Source organism: Acanthochromis polyacanthus, chromosome 11 (assembly GCF_021347895.1).
Source record: "Acanthochromis polyacanthus isolate Apoly-LR-REF ecotype Palm Island chromosome 11, KAUST_Apoly_ChrSc, whole genome shotgun sequence".
Lineage (NCBI taxonomy): Eukaryota > Metazoa > Chordata > Actinopteri > Pomacentridae > Acanthochromis > Acanthochromis polyacanthus.
Genome location: NC_067123.1, coordinates 5,728,301 through 5,745,165, shown reverse-complemented (window position 1 = coordinate 5,745,165; position 16,865 = coordinate 5,728,301). Strand labels below are relative to the sequence as shown.

Sequence of the window (16,865 nt, the reverse complement as noted above, 5' to 3'; positions counted from 1 at the left end):
TCCAAATCCGTTTGTCTGTTTTTGAGTAATCTTGCACACAGACAGACAGACAGACCAATGCCGATCGTCACATAACTCTGCCGCTTCCAGTTCCTTGGTGAAGTAAAAATCTGTAAAATGATGACATTTCTTCCTGATTTTCAAATTTTCTGTTTGTAATGAAGAACATATTACTATTTGCAAAAATATGGATTTCTGATCCGTACATTCTTCTTCTTATTATTATTATTATTATTATTATTTTACAGTCAACATTTAAACCAATATTTTTCCATAACTTTACTAGACATCATCTGAAATTTACCAAAATCTGAAAAAATCTTTTTAATTATTTATTAGTCTTGGCTGGATGTAGGAGGTGCTTTTATTTATAGACTGTGTCCATAACTAAAGGCCAAACACAGGGAGAAGTTCTTGAGTCAGTTTTGTCCTGTACGTGTGGGGCACAACTGACTTCTTCTTGGACGTCCCTTAGTTCTGTCCCTAGTTATGCTGCTATAAGCCCACACTGCTGGGGGACCTCTCTGGATGTCCTGAACCCTTCACTCATTACCCATGTAATTACTGTATATCCCAGAGCTGGATGCTTCAGATCTGTGGTTTCTGTCCCACCAGCTGGTCTAGTCTCCATCATGTCCACTGTGGGATGCTGCTGCTGACCTTCCTCCAGTCCACTGCTTCCAGATGCACATTTCCACTAATCTACTCTGCATCACCCTCACTACACTTGATATGCTAATCTACATACTGTTTGAATGTTACTACCAGCTATATATGTGGTACATTTAATGCCAGAGCCGTACACCATAACTGTAAACCAGTTTCCATGTTAGCTTGTACTTGTGTCATTTATGGTACTATGGTCATGTATGTATCCCAATATGTGTTATACGTTTCCTTGTCATCCACACCTCTCTTCTCCATCCCTCTCACTCCCATCCCCCATCCCTTCTACCTCTTCTCTCCCTCTCAACCCGTCGGCCAGCAGGCAGATGGGTCCCCTACATAAAGAGCCGGGTTCTGCTCAAGGTTTCTTCCCGTTTAAAGGGAATTTTTTTTCTTGCCACTGTCGCCTTAGGGCTTGTTCAGGGGGTTCAGGCATATGGGTTCTGTAAAACACTGTGAGACAATCTGAATTTTAACTGGAAATTCAGGTTGTAAATATAATCGAATTTATTCTCCAGATATCTTGTTCTATGTCTGCCTACTGAGTGGAATAATTATAACAGCACACTGCAATTTACTGCTGTATCCTCACGTCTTTTACTGTAATTAATGATTTTAATATGAAGGGTGTTGTGACCGCTAGCATAGTCGAACGATGTGTCGCTATTGCAGAATGAGTAACCTGCATTGTTCTGTCCACATGGATGGGAAAAGCATGAAATGGCCATAATTCATCATTAACAGAGTTGTAATTGAAATAGTCGCTGATGGACTTTGGAGGTGATTTGATTTGATGTCCATCCACGAATCCCATAAGAAGTTCTAAATTCTCCAGATATCCCATGCTATCTCAACCCACTGTCCTGAATAATCGCATTAACGCAGCGCTACAGTCAAAGCTGGAGCCAGTTGCCGTTTCCTTGTGTTTTTGTGTATTTATCATGAAGTGGAACGTGACCGTTAGCCTAGCAGACCAACCTGTAGCTACTGTAGAATGAATAACCTTCGTTGCTCTGCCCACATGGATGTGGAAAGCATGAATTAACCATAATTCAATATAAACAGCGTTGCAATTGAAGAAGTTGTTACAAGACTTTAGAAGTGCTTCGATTTGCTGTCCGCTGATGGATCCCAAACTTTGTAAGGAGTTCTAAATCTTTCAGATATCCTGCGCTATGCATGCAGTCCAATCAGGGACCAACTGCTGTATCCCCGTGTGGTTTTCTGCATTTGATATGAATGTCAATGCAACATCTGGATGCAGAAAGCAGGAAATGGCAATAATTCGTCATTAACGGAGCTGTAATAGAAGTAGTTACCGTAAGACTTTGAAGGTGCTTTGATTCCATCGATGGATCCCTAAAATAGCAAGAAGTTCTAAATTCTCGGGATATCTCGTGCTATCTACTAACACACTGTAACCAGCTGTTGTTTCCCTGTGTGTTTGTCTGTATTTATCATGAAGGCCAATGTGACCATTAGCATAGCAGACCAACCTGTAGCTACTGTAGAATGAACAACCCACATTGCTCTGCCCATATGACCACAAAGAGCATGAATTAACCACAACTCAATGTAAACAGTGATGCAAATGAAGTAGTTGCTGCAGGACTTTGGAGGTGCACTGATTTTCTTTCTATATGCGGATACCAAGCACAGCAAGAAATCCTGTGCTATGTCGACCCGTTATACTCGTTATACCCGAGGGATAGTCGGCTTAACACTGCGCTAAAAAATCGAATCTGGAACCAGCTGTTGTATCCCCGTGTGTTTTTCTGTATTTGATATGACTGTCAATGCAACATCTGGATGTAGAAAGCAGGAAGTGGTCATACTTCATCGTTAAAAGAGTTGTTTTGATTTGTTTTCCATTGATGGATCCCTAAAACAACGAGAAGCTCTAAATTCTCCAGATGTCCTGTGCTATGTCACAGTGATACAGTCCAATCTGCAACCAGCTGCCGTGTTTTCTGTATTCCATTTGAAGGGCAGTTGTAGCTCTAATAGTATGAATAACCCTCATTGTTCTGCCCACACAGATGCTGAAAGCATGAACTGGCTCTTAGAATAACAGCAAATATATGAAAACAGAAGAAGCATATTTGTGTTTTTGTTTTAGCTTCATCTTTGCTCAGCTTGTGCTCCACCGATCCATTCTGTGTGAGGTTTATTTGATCCAGCGGGATTAGTTCTGCCTATGAGAGAAGCTAAATGACTCTGATCAGGGTTAAACAAAGAGGTCGCCGAGACGAGGAAAAGTCTCATTTCTTGTTTTGATCGGTTCCATTGTACGGCTCTGGGTCGGAGGGTTCCCGGTTTCCCAGGAAGCCCCAGAATTCCTCCGTCTACAGGTGGAACAATGAAAAGGCTTCCCTCTTTTTTTTGGTTGCTTTTTTTTAATGAGTCACCGGCCTGATAGGATCACACGTGTTTCCAGCGCTCGGCCTCGGCCCAAACTCGGCCTCACGTTGCTTTGCTAAAGCTAATCAAGGAAATTGCTGTTTGTAAACCTCGTCGTATCAACATCTGGGAGCAGTCGCGTCTCCCTCCAAACCAGAGTCAGAAAAAGAGAAACAAATACTGAGGCATGGCACACATACACACACACAAAAAAGAGGAGTGTGCATGGACATCACGTGCACAACCGCCCACGCACACACACATGCTGCATTTGTGATCCATTCCTCTGCTGAACAGGCAATGGAAACTTCTGCAAATGTAAATGTGCTGGGTTAAAAATACAGCGCATTAATGTGCACCACATGTGGCACTCTGGCAGCGTGGAGGATATTTTGACGGCGGGGGGAGGAGGACGGAGCAGCGCTGGGGTTTCTCCAGCAGCAGACACACACACAGGAACACACATACAGCTGCAGAAAGAGCTCCTCCGTTACCTTGAGCCTTCTCCACGAACACCACCTTGGAGTCGTGCTGGAAGTTGTGTCCGTCCAGGAGCATCCTCTCGCCCCCGGCGGCCGGACTAGTCTCCAGGCTCTGCTTATCCACCAGCGGCAGCTCCTGGGCCGATCTCTGGGCTGCGGGAGGGAAAACAGAAAGCTGAGCTAATACACACCCACTCCCCATGCAGACCTGAGCATCCAGGCCGAGGCTGCTGAATCACTACCTAGAGCTGTCGGCGAGGCTTGAAAGCACCACTTTACCTTCAAATTAAATCCCTCCTCAGCAGTAAGCATGGAGAGGCTTCGAAATGTGTTTATTTATGTTTTCTTTAACCCTCTGAATCCCAAAACTCACCAGCAGGATTGAAATGCAAGTTAACTTTTTCAAAAATCTGCAAAATTACACCGTTTATCACAGCAAGAAACTGTAAAAAAACAACCAAATCCTCAATGGATTTCAAACTTTCGGGCAATCAGTTAACGAATCGTGTTTAGTGCAGTTCTGGTGGGAAAATATAACCAATTGTAGGCTTAAAATCTGAATTCACCAACAATATTTGCATAGATTTACTGTTTTCTCATGAAAATCATGTGTGGAATGCAGTTTTTTCAGGTAATGATCTAAATTTAACCTTAAAATCATGTCTTATTTTAAAAATTCTTCCAAAATGCAGTATTTGCATTTTAAAAATTCTGTTTAAAGCAAAAAAAAAAAATAAATCAGGGTTCTTTGATGCAACCATAAAGTCATTAATCACTTTTCTGCGGCCAACAGTGCAGTGACACAAATTGTGGGATTTTTCGACTGAACTGCAGGCAGTGTTGAGACAGAGCTCATATGAGACAGATACGGAAACGAATAAAAATGAAAAAACATAATTTTGGGCATTTTTTGAAACACCTGTGGGCACTTGGAAAACAATACAATATGTTGATTCCATTTTTTAAATTATATGTAAAATAATTAAATATAAATAAATAAATTCAATTTTATTTTTTAATTTTTTAAAATGTTTTTGCATTAAAATTCTGCATTACTGCACCAAAGATATTAGTTCATTTTTAAATAATGAGTTACGTCATTCTAACTGCGTTACACTACACAGAAGACACAGATTTTTAACTTTCTGATGGTCATTGAAGGAACCGTGCGGGACGTGTGGTTACTTTGGTAAAATTTACCAAATCTAATTCGAAAATTTAGGCTCATTCTACATGTTTCATTTCAAATTTGTTCCAAAATTGCACCAGATTTGGTGAAAAAAAAACAGAAAAATGTGTTCTGTGCAACCAAAGAGTTATGAGCAATTTAGCTGCAAATAATCGTCACATAGCAAGAACTCGGTGACTTCTCGGCTGAACTGCAGGCCGTGTTTTATGTTTTTATGATTTATGCAATTCTAACTTTGTTGTTCTTATTTTCTTTCTTTCTTTCTTCGTGTTTCCATAGAGGTGCAGGAATTTATATTGCAGTGAAGAAAAATGGAGCCAAAAGGAGTCCAGAGGGTTAAATTATTGGTGGATGTTTTGTCTCAGATATTTCCTCTCCTCATTTTTACCTTCTGGCTTGCTTTTCTCATTCCTTACCCTGTTTAAGTTTTTCCTAAATTACTTGCAAACCTTCCTGTCTTCAGTTAAATAAAATGCCGATGTCTTGGCGAGGTGTCTGAGACGCCTGCGATTTCACTGCGAAATGTTGAAACCTGAATATTTCTCCCACACGAGGATCATCTGTTTGTAACTCGACACTGCCGCTTTCTGATCCCGATGAAATTCTAATTCTGCGTCTTTGGATGGGATCAATCTTTCCCACATCTCCCTCCGTCTGCATCCAGTGAGTTCTGGTCTGAAACAATTGCTCCGTGGCAGACGTTCAGAGGCTAACAATGCTCTATTTTGAGATGCTGAGATCATGGTTTAACTACTGTCTTTCATTTACCTCATAAGACTTAATCTGTGTGGCAGCTCTCAGCAGCCAGAACCACATGAAGCGGAGTTTATCCCCGTCCGCCGAAAGGTCAACTCCAGTGCAGTGAGCAGAGTCGATGGTGTTTATCGACTGAGGCCTAAATAGCTTTTACGCAGACAAACACTGTCACGGTAAAACGGACTCACAGTCACATGAGCTGCATCTCTAGCTAGTATTCGATTCTTTGTCAATTAATAAATCTTTGATTAGAGCGAATAAAAGTGGAAAAATCCTTTAAGTTCTTTGTTTCGTTCACAGCCTGAACCAGAATCGGCCTCATTAATGCCTTTCAGGATTAATCTATTAGCAGAAATCCTAAACACTCGCTAATCGATTAATCCACTTCCTGATCTTCTGGTCTTGTGATCTTTTTAAATGGAGCAGCTTTCATTTAAAAGCTCTCAGTCACATGTTTCTTATGCCAGTTAGAAGCTTAAAAGCAGGATTTTTGTTTTCATTCAAACCTCCCATGTTTGAGTTTATTAAAGAGCCCATATTCTGCTTTTGGAGTTTCACATTTTTAATTGTGTTTTAGCTTTTTTTATGCATATAAAAGTTCTGCACACTAATAAAACCAAACCACAGTGAGTTATTCTCTCTTTACCTGCTTGGAATGCCTTGTTTAAAGTCAAGGCTTTACTTCTGTTACTTATCGACATCATCATGTAACTCATTTGCATAATTCCTGAGTAGCAACTAGTTTTTTTCCTCATATTTCCTCATTAGAGCTGCTCTGTTAGAGCTGCATTCTTACGCTCATTGATCTGTTTGCACTACATAACCAACAATATTTCGCTTTTTTTAAAACTGACTGAGCAATCAGAGTTTTTCTGGAGGCGGGGCTTAAAGAGACAAGCACTAAAACGGAGCGAGGGTGACTAAAAGTGCTGACACAGTGCACACTATGAGAAAAATAATCAATTTTCTTAAGATTTAAGCATTTTTTAGATGCGGTGGAACTGGAGAACCGTATCACGGATGTAAAGTCCACAAATCTGCAGCAACTGCGTGATGCTATCATGTCAATATGGACCAAAACCTCTGAGGAATGTTTCCAACACCTTGTTAAAAGTATGACGCAGAGAATTAAGGCAGTTCTGAAGGAAAAAGGTGGTCCAACCTTTTACTAGCTCGGTGCATTTAATAAAGTGGCCAGTGAGTGTGTATTATAGTGAAAAGTGAACAAACAATTAGGAAAAATTTGACAGGTACAGAATAAAAAAACACCCAGAAGCTGCTTGGAGGGATCATGTTGGTTGTAAGTCCATTTTTCAACCATTTATGCTGTATTTAAGTGGAGAAAATAAACATATGTGAGAATGTGTACTCACAGCACTCGATGGGGTTGGAAGCGGCCTGCAGAGACACCGTTCTGCCCGTCGCCTGGTTGATGTGAACCCTGAAAACCATCCTGACTCTCGTGTTCTTACGTCCGATGTCGGTTTCTCCTTTCCTCAGCTCGATGTCCGAGTTCCGCAGCTTCAAGATTCCTGCGCAGTCGATTCTGTGTTTGAGAAGACACGGCATTAGAGGAAGAGCCTGCCAGAGTCTGTCATGTGCGTTTATGACAAACACGATCTCACAGCTAACCGAGGCTGTGATTTATACACGACCGCAGCCAGGTTCTCACTCTGGACTCCGTCAATGCAGTCATCCTTCATCATCATTTCGTGCTTCTAAAGCCTCGGGGAGCTCGCCGAGGAAGACGAGGTCCTGAAGGAGGCTGCGGTCGTGTCAACAGAAGATTAACAGCAGCACCTCCAGGAGAGCTTTTACACCTCGATGCATCTGCTGCTGGCTGCAGGCAGACGAAGGCCTGAGAACCTTCACTGCATCGCCACGACATGCATCTACAAGAGCTTCATCAGACACTTAATGGACGTCTCCCTGCTCTGCTTTATACTTTAATACGTCTTAACGTTTTCCACCTCGCTGCTGCATTCCTCTCAGCCTACTTCATGTCAGCCTTTACACTCTTCTTTAACACTCCCTGACATTCCTGTGTGCAGACACCAGAGTCGGCTGAAGCAATCAGGTGTTAAAGGACCTCAGCTGTTCAGATCAACGAGACACAGGAACGTCTCAATGAAAGCTGGACAAAGTTTTAGGAGGAAAATACCAGAAGAAGGTGGTCCACTGTCACCATCTGAAATCATTTAAGGCTTTCAGAAGAATTTCTGACTTTTATGAAAATTTGATGGCATAAAATGTGGATATTTTGAAAGATATTTAAACTTGACAGAACATATATTCTCTAAAACTGAGAATATTCACACACCGATGCAACTGTACCGGTCTGACAGCTAAAAAATGTCAGTATTTCTGATCATTTGTGTGATCTAATGTAAGACGGCATACATTAAACTATACAATAATACAAGATTAATGCAAAAATTCCTAGATACCAGATTATTTATAAAGAAGATTATTCCATCTAAAACCATTAGGATCTTCTACTCGACAAGCAACGATTTACTTGAAACTTTTTTAAATCATAAAATAGAGATATTTATAAGGCTCTCTGCGAAATTTTAGTTTGATCTATCACATATTTTTCAAGATTTTCATGTTTTTAATTTGGCCATCAACCCATTTTATCACTTTGAACAAGTTTTAGTCCATTTATGAGTCTAATAATGTCCAAAATGATTTGAAATTTGTCCAAACTGACACAAAATGTGTTCAAAGTGACTCAGTTATCCACAATACCTCTAAAACTGGTTCAAAGTGATGCAAAATGTGTTCAAGTTGACCATTTTTAAGCTACTACAGACAATTTGGGCCATTTTGGACAAGTTGTAGAACAGTTTTGACAGGTTTTTATATTAAAGTATCGGTAATTTTACTTAAGTAAAAGGTTTGAAGGCTTTTCTTACAACCGTCCATAGACAAATTTAAAATTGAATGCTGACGAGTTAGTTCAAACTCATAAAGAAGTCAAAAACTGTGACTGTAGGATTCAAATTTCATCCAACTCTACATCATTGTGACATAAACTACTGTTCAAAAGTTTGAGGGCGGGTAGAAATGTCCTTATTTTTGAAAGAAAAGCATCTTTTCAATGAAGATACCATTAAATGAATGATAAATGCAGTGTAGACATTGTTAATGTGGTAAATGACTATTCTAGCTGAAAACGGCTGATTTTAATGGAATATCTCCCTAGGGGTACAGAGGAACATTTCCAGCAACCATCACTCCTGTGTTCTAATGCTACATTGTGTTAGCTAATGGTGTTGAAAGGCTCATTGATGATTAGAAAACCCTTGTGCAGTTATGTTAGCACATGGATGAAAGTGTGAGTTTTCATGGAAAACATGGAATTGTCTGGATGACCACAAACTTTTGAACGGTGGTGTAATTGTCATGAAAAATGAGCTTTAACAGCAGAAATTTAACCCCGAACTCCTAAAAACTAAACTCCACTGCTGCTAGTAAACAGCAGCTGCTCCACTGTGATCATTTAATTAATTTATTCATTTAACCTTCATTTTACCAGGAAGTCCCTTGAGGTTAAAAATCTCATTTAATCATATCTGAAGCATCTTTCTGATCCTCTACAAAGCATCTTGTTCCTCTGATGCCACTGAAACTCAATCAAAGCTGCTTCTCTGAAAAACAAGCTAACAATGATGTGATTTTTCAGCGTGCCTGCGAGCGTTCAGGCCTCCTCCAGGGTTTGCATTCTTAAAGCGGGTGTCTTTCCCCTTTTATAAGCCCCACAGCTCAGGTTTCGGGGGAAGCTCCTGAGGTCTGAGCTGCAGCATCAGCACTTTGTGAGCAGTTTAATGGATGTAACACATCGGTTTGGTTTCTCTCCTCTCACAGTCCTGACGGTGGAGGATTAGGGGAGATTTATTCGCTGTGACATGAGCAACGTACAGATGTTTCGTAATGTGGTGGAGAGCAGCTGAATTGTTGTGGAATATTTCATCATGTTGATTAAACTGTTGAGCAACTTCAGACGATAATGAAGCCACAACACTCTGAAGAAATTACATGAGGCTTATTTCATCTCAGCTCCAAAACATCTCTTCTACTTGGATCAGACTATCTACCAGTAGTTTAGCTTCTGTGGTACAACCTGTCAAACCTGCTCAATCAGTTATGAAGCTTTAAAGAAAATAGTTTTTTTTCATGAGTTTTATGATCAATTATTTGATATTCAGGTTTTTATCTTTAATAGTTTTTGAGATATTGTCGCTCAAACAGCCTCATATTTCAATGTGAGAAAAACAAGTAGGTCAACAGTCAGCTTTATCTCAGAAAGTACTTCATATATCAAAGTAAAACTTCACAAATATCTTTAAAAATGTCCATATTTTGGGTTATAAAAATTTGAGGCGAATCAGATGTGATCGAGTAGAAAGTACTGATAGAATGGAATAGACACTTATAACTAAAACCAAAAATAGCTTTATTTTGAGCAGGTGTTTCATAATGTAAAATATTTCATATGTTTAGTTTTCTATTGTTGTGACATGCAGATACATACGATTCAGAAAATATCACTAGTCGACTTTTGCTTTATTAGTTTTTTTTTGGTCATTTGTGTTCAAAGATTGGACATGATGGCTTCAAATGTTTTTATTATTTCAACTCACCTATGTTCAGAGAGCATTTGACCAGCTTGTCCAGTATTACAGATTCTGAATCAATGAAATTATGAGAAATAACTGTGAAAAATTCAATGTAAGAAAAGGTTTTTCTCACACTGAATTTTGAGGCTGTTTGAACAACAATATCTGATGAACTACTAAACATAAAACCTGAAAATGACATGAAATCTGACTTGGATTTGTCTTGAATGATTCAAAACTTGATGTCGACTGCAAAATGACAAAGCATTCGTCTTTTCTTGGGCGTGACACTCAATTGATCCAGGACTTGACCTTCAATGTCCAAAATGACATGAAATCTGACTTGGATTTGTCTTGAATGACCCAAAACTTGATGTTGACTCCAAAATGACAAATCTTGAGTCTTTTCTTGGGCACAGACAGTCGATTGATTCAAGACTTGACTTGGACTCACCTCGAGTGACTCTAGAGTCTATAAAACTTTCATTTTCCAACCAGATTTGGCTGTATTTGAATCTTAAGTCTTCAGGTATAGTCCAAGTCCTGTAACTCGTGTACAGGTTCTACTCACATGGCCCTCATGTTGTTCTCGGGCAGCAGTGGGATCTCCAGCACCTTGGTGTTGTTGTGCAGCGCCTCGTGGCTCGGCGTCGACACCGTTTTGCCGGTGATGCGGTGAACCTGGTAGAAGGCATGAGGCCTCAGCAGCCGGTCGTCAGCGGTACCGATGAAGAGCTGCAGGGTCAGAGGTTCGCTCTCCATGTAGCCGTGCAGCTAAAAGATCAGAAAGGAAAGAAAAGTTTGGTCGAAACCTCTGCAAGATGTCAACAACAAACTATCCTCCATCTGAAGACATCTGCTGGTGCCATCAAACTGCTATGATGAGAAGCCAAAACAAACCGGACACTGACATTTGCATTTTCGTTTTCTGTTGCTTTCAGTGAAGCATCGGTCTCTAGTTTCATGTGTCTTTTTGCTACAGCACAGTTTCCATAAACATGAGATTTACTGCTCGGTGTTGAATCATCACCAGTGTCTCTGTTCAGTATTTTGAGCATCTATATGAGAACATTCTACAAAAAAAGCCTCACATGTTGTTAAATTTCAACATGAAGACAACATGGAAGCAGCTTTGCACAAATAAACCAACATCTAGACTCTATGAACACCATTTTTTTTTCCAAATACCAATGAGTCCACATTGATATTTTCTCAAAATATCTAAAACCTGGAACCTTGTTTTGTCATATTTGCCAAAACATCAAATTCTACCGATGTTGGAGCCTAAAAGTTGGTGAAATGTCAACCAAAGATGGCATTTCAGCAGGAAACAAGGATTCACCCATGTTTATACACTCACAGGGACTTTCAGGGGACCATCGTTTGAACATTTTGCATTTTTGCTGCACATTTAAGGGCTGATAATTACAAATTTTGCCTCTATGGAAGCAATTTAATCCTTTATATCTGCTGGAAACTATCCTGTCTGCGTTCACACCAATTTTCATGGGTGTGGGAGTTTTATTTCTGGAGATATTTGATCTTTAAAATGGCTTCACAGGTTTTTTTGAGGGTGAAAATACAAAAATTCCCAGCTATGGAAACATGTTGCACTGTCTTTGATTCAGTTCAGAGTTTTTTGTTATTTGAGACCCAAAACTAAGCTTGGTAAAATATTTAGAGAATTTTGTGTTTTCAAACCAGCATTTTTTGTATTTTCACCCTCAAAAAGAACCCGTGAAACCATTTTAAGGGTTCAACATCTCCATAAATTTCACTCCTACTGGCATAAATTTGGTGACGACACAGACAGAATAGTTTCCAGCAGATACAAAATGATTGAATGACTTCTGTAGAGGCAAAATTTGTAATTACCAGCCCTCAAAAGCGGAATAAAGTGTATATATATATATATATATATATATATATATATATATATATATATATATATATATATATGGATCCATAGTTCTACTAAAATACAATCTTTGGTCGACATTTCACCAACTTTTGATTCTTTAACATCAGTAGAATCTGATGTTTGGAGGGCGTGACAAGACAAGATTTCAATTTTCATTATTTTAACGTGAAAGCTGTTACCCCAGTGACCTGAAATGTGTCCAAAATGTCTCAGAAATGTGCTTAAAATATGATAAAGCTTCTTCAAAATGTGTCAAAATTGTCCGAAATGAGAATAATGAGCAATTATTTGTCCTTGAAACTTTAAAAAAAAAGTGCAAAATTTCCAAACAAGGGTGGTATTATGTCCCCAGAAAATTCCTCTAAATGCAGATAGAGAGATAGAGATAGATAGATAGAGAGATAGATAGATAGATAGAGAGATAGAGATAGATAGATAGATAGATAGATAGATAGATAGATAGATAGATAGATAGATAGATAGATAGATAGATAGATAGATAGATAGATAGATAGATAGATAGATAGATAGATAGATAGATAGATAGATAGATAGATAGATAGATAGATAGATAGATAGACAGACAGACAGACAGACAGACAGACAGACAGACAGACAGACAGACAGACAGACAGACAGACAGACAGACAGACAGACATTTCCTACTGAAAATACAGTCGTAGGTCAACATTTCACCAACTTTTGAGGCTCTAACATCAGTAGAATTTTATTTCTGGCAGTTATTGTAAGATAAGGTTCTAGATTTGGATATTTGTGATGAGGACTCATTGGTAGGAAACAGAAACTGGTGTTCATAGGGGTCTAGATGTTGGTGTTACGGGTGCAAAGCTGCTTCCATGTTGTCTTCATGTTGAAATTTAGCAACATATGAGGCTTATTTTTGCCTTAAAGAACACTTGAACTGACCCTCAGGTCTCTAGAGGTTCAGTTCTACGGTTTCCAAACAAAGAACCCACTCAGGATGTTGTAACCATCATCCTTTGCATCTTCTTTAACCTACAACCAACCGGCTTTGTTCACTTCCTTCAGCGTTTCACACCAAAGCTGCCAACATGTGGATCTTACAGTAGCTGAATCTCAAACTGAGGCAGCGTCAGAACCACCGAACCTCGTCCAGTCAGGGGTCAAAGCAAAGCTCTGAGAAGTGAGGCGGTTCTGACGTTTATCAGTGAAACTCCCTGAAACTTTCTGAAGCGATCCAGACCTCCGGAGGTGTCTGCTGACAGACGGCTGCTGCCAGGATGACCTCAACCACCCAGACTGCAGGCACCAAGCCCAAAACCCTCCAACGGAAACCCGAGAACAGGAGCTACTACTGACACACTGTCTGTGAGGAAAGTATGTAAGTTATCCACGCAGGAACCAGGCAGAAAAATGAGTATTAGAAGGACAAACTACTGATGGATAATGAGAAGAAATGGGCCTCATTACAGGGACAAAATTCTACTTTTAAACCTTGTAAATCTGAGCAAACATGCAAATATCACAGACTTATCAATGAAAATCTTTGTTTTTAATGCACATCTTCAACCAAGCTTAAAGTGTAAGACGTCAGATCAACACAGGCTGATATAATACATTTTTGTGATAATTTTGATGCTTTAATTATTACACTTTTGCATTTCCCTTCTTTACTGAACACATCACTGCTGGACTCGCTCCTGCTGACATCTTTCCATCCTTTTCAAATTAAATTAAGAACTTTACTGAGCTTGAAAATCCTCCAGCTGTCGGGTCTGAATTAGGAGAACGTGGACTGTTGGCCAGTCAGTTTAAACTCTTGTTCAACTTTTATTTCAACTCGGAACACACTGAGGTATGGAAGACAGAAAGTAGAGTAAAAGTATCAAAGACTCAGCTAAGAAACTTGGAGAAGAATGAAAATAATAAAAGGCGAAATGAGTAAATTAATGACAACATTAAGAATAATTGGAGCAGTTGAACTTTAAAAACAAATGACTCAACTAAAACAGGAACAGCTGGAGGACAAATAAGACAAAATTAGGAACGTAAATGAGTCTAATTTTAGATTTTTCTGCAGGTTATTCCAGGTTGCAGATGCACAGCAGTGAGTAAAACTGGATTCAGTAAAAGCAGCCGACAACTGCAGAGTAATTCAGTCATTAAATGTAGCGTAAGGAGGTAAAAAAACAAGTTTATTACATCTTACAGAGAGGGAGGATCACCTAACCTCAGCATACAGCTCATAATGATGAGTACTGTAATTATCACCAGTAATAAATCTTAATGCAAAGAGATAAACAGCATCAAAAGGCTTTAGAGTCACATTACGACTGTTCAAATGTATTTACTAATAATGTTTAATTACGTGAACCTCAAATTGCACCATTTATCACAACAATATAATAAAATATTTGCTGATTTTCAGCTTTACAATAAATGAATCTTGTGGAACGTGTGGTTCAACTGGGGGAAAATAGCCAAATTTAAGCTTAAAAACACAATTTTTCATCAAAATCTGTTCATTCTGCATGTGTTTAGCAAAAATTTACGCAAAATAAATCCAATCCATGCAGCGAATCCTGTAAAAAACTAAAACTTCTGCATGACTTAGTGAGCTGCGGCCAAGAGTAATGTGGCAAAAACTGCAGGCAGTGTTTCCACAGAGTAAAAATGACAGTTTCTTAGTCTTTTTTTAATGTTTTTTTTTATTTCTGGCATTACAACTGCATCAAATGTTGGACTTGTCTCTACTTCTAGCCAAGGTTTGTCAGGAAAATTAAACAAATCTGTGCTTAAAATCAAGATATTTCATCAAAATCACTTAATTTGATGTCCATCATTTAAAATGTGTTTAAAAAATGAAACATTTGTATAGAACAGATTTTTGTAAAAGAAATTTAAAAAATTCTGCATTTCAGAGCGCAACTTTGGAGCTCTGATTGACTGAGCTGTGACCACCAACCACATGGTAAAAATTAAGGGATTTTTCAGCTGAACCACAGGCTGTGTTTGCTCATACCACATAGGAGACAGACTAGAAATTATACTGGATGAATAAAATAAATGCAGCATGGCTCAGAAAAGTGAACAGAGGAGCAAGTTGTTGGAGATCCATTCAGCATGGTAAAACATCTTTCTACAGCTAATGAGCAGAGACTCAAAACTGGACTAAAACTCCTCCAAAATGACCCAAATTGTTCATAATAACCTTAAAAGATGTCATTTTGAACAGATCTTGAGTAATTTTGAATTAGTTTAAAGTCATTTTTACACAGCTTTTGAAGTATTGTGGATAATTGCGGAGCCAGTTTGGACATGTGTTGTGTTAGTTTGGACAAATTTCAGAGCATTTTGTATATTTTTAGACTCATAACTGGACTAAACTTTGTTTAAAATGACCCAAATTGTCTGTAATAACTTACAAATTATCATTTTTAACCAATTTTGAGTCATTTTGACCTCATTCAAAGCAATTTTGGGTCATTTTTCACAATTACAGACTAATCAAAATACTGGATCGGTAAAATAAACGCAGCATGGCTCAGAAATGGTGAACAGAGGAGCAAGTTGTTGGAGATGCACTCAGCATGGTGAAACATCTTTCTACTGATGATGAATGGAGACTCAAAACTGGACTACAACTCGTCCAAAATGACCCATATTAGTAGTAATACCTTAAAAATGGTGAATTTGAATAGATTTTAAATCATTTCAAACCAGTTTCAAGTCATTTAGGATCATTTTCACAATTTTAGACTCAGAGGAAAATCAAAAATGCTGGATCAGTAAAATAAATGCAACGTGAGTTTGCAGAGGTTGTAAAAATAATATGTGGAAGTACTATGAATTCTTCTAGCATTGGTAACACTTAGTGCCTAATTCCTGTTTGTTTCAATTTTTGTGACATAATTAATGAAAGAAATTCACTTTTTTTCCTATTTTTATGATAAACGGTACTATAACGATGACAAATTACATAAAAAGACAAGTTTGAGTTCTCTCTATTTATAGAAAAATGCCAAAATGCGACAGGAGCAGAGAAACGCCCACAAATTCAGATGGCTAACTGAGTCCAGAACACTACGAGGAATTGTATTTTCTGTTAAAAGTCAAACTGGAGATCAGACAGTCTCAAAAAGAACAACATACGAGCATCAGCATCCACAAGCAAACGCCGTCAGAGCTCCACCTAATCATAAGCCGCTTTGGAAAACGGTGTCAGGGTGGAAACGCTGAAATGAAGACCACAGCTTTCACTTACATAAGAGTGAAAGGCTCCGGCTGGGGAGGCTGGACATGTGATCTGGAGGAGGATCCCTGCCGGGGTTAGGAGCTGCAGAAGCCCTGTGTATTTGTGTAAGGAAATGGGCTGCTGCCTAGCGATGCTGTTTGTTCAGGCAGCAGGAAGGAGTGTGATGGAGTGAGGTGGGCTCTGAAACCTAATGACTTACAGATCACTCACTATCTGCTCTGAATTACGATCAGCAATACAGTCTAGACAAATAGAAACAATCAGAGCTGATAATATCATCCGACTGGCTTCCAGAGGTTCACATCTGTGGAGACATTTCTAATTTGTCTCAGCATCATCATCCATCATCGGAGGATTTTCTGAGCTGTAATCTCGAAATCAACAAACCTTCCTTTCTCGCTCCGTGATCTGAATCATATGTTGTGTAAAGCAGCTGCGGCAGACAGCAGCTATGATTTGTTGGTGTAATTAAACCGCTGTGATACCGCTTCATGTAAATCCAGCTCCTCCACCCTGCCAGTTTGACACTGGCAATGCAGCCGCCACTCCCTGCTTCATATCATCACCCACCAGAGGAATGTGGAGACTCCGG

At 39.1% G+C, this 16,865-nt stretch overlaps 1 protein-coding gene across 1 annotated transcript in view; it reads right to left on the bottom strand.

Annotated features, from left to right (window-relative positions):
* Positions 1-16,865, bottom strand: part of nfatc1 (nuclear factor of activated T cells 1) — an 83,508-nt gene that overhangs the window by 53,859 nt on the left and 12,784 nt on the right. The window contains exons 4-6 of the mRNA XM_051955514.1: positions 10,687-10,889; positions 6,867-7,039; positions 3,561-3,701 (exon numbers count right to left, since the gene is read on the bottom strand). Coding sequence (XP_051811474.1) covers positions 3,561-3,701; positions 6,867-7,039; positions 10,687-10,889 — 517 coding nt within the window. The remainder of the gene's footprint in view (positions 1-3,560; positions 3,702-6,866; positions 7,040-10,686; positions 10,890-16,865) is intronic.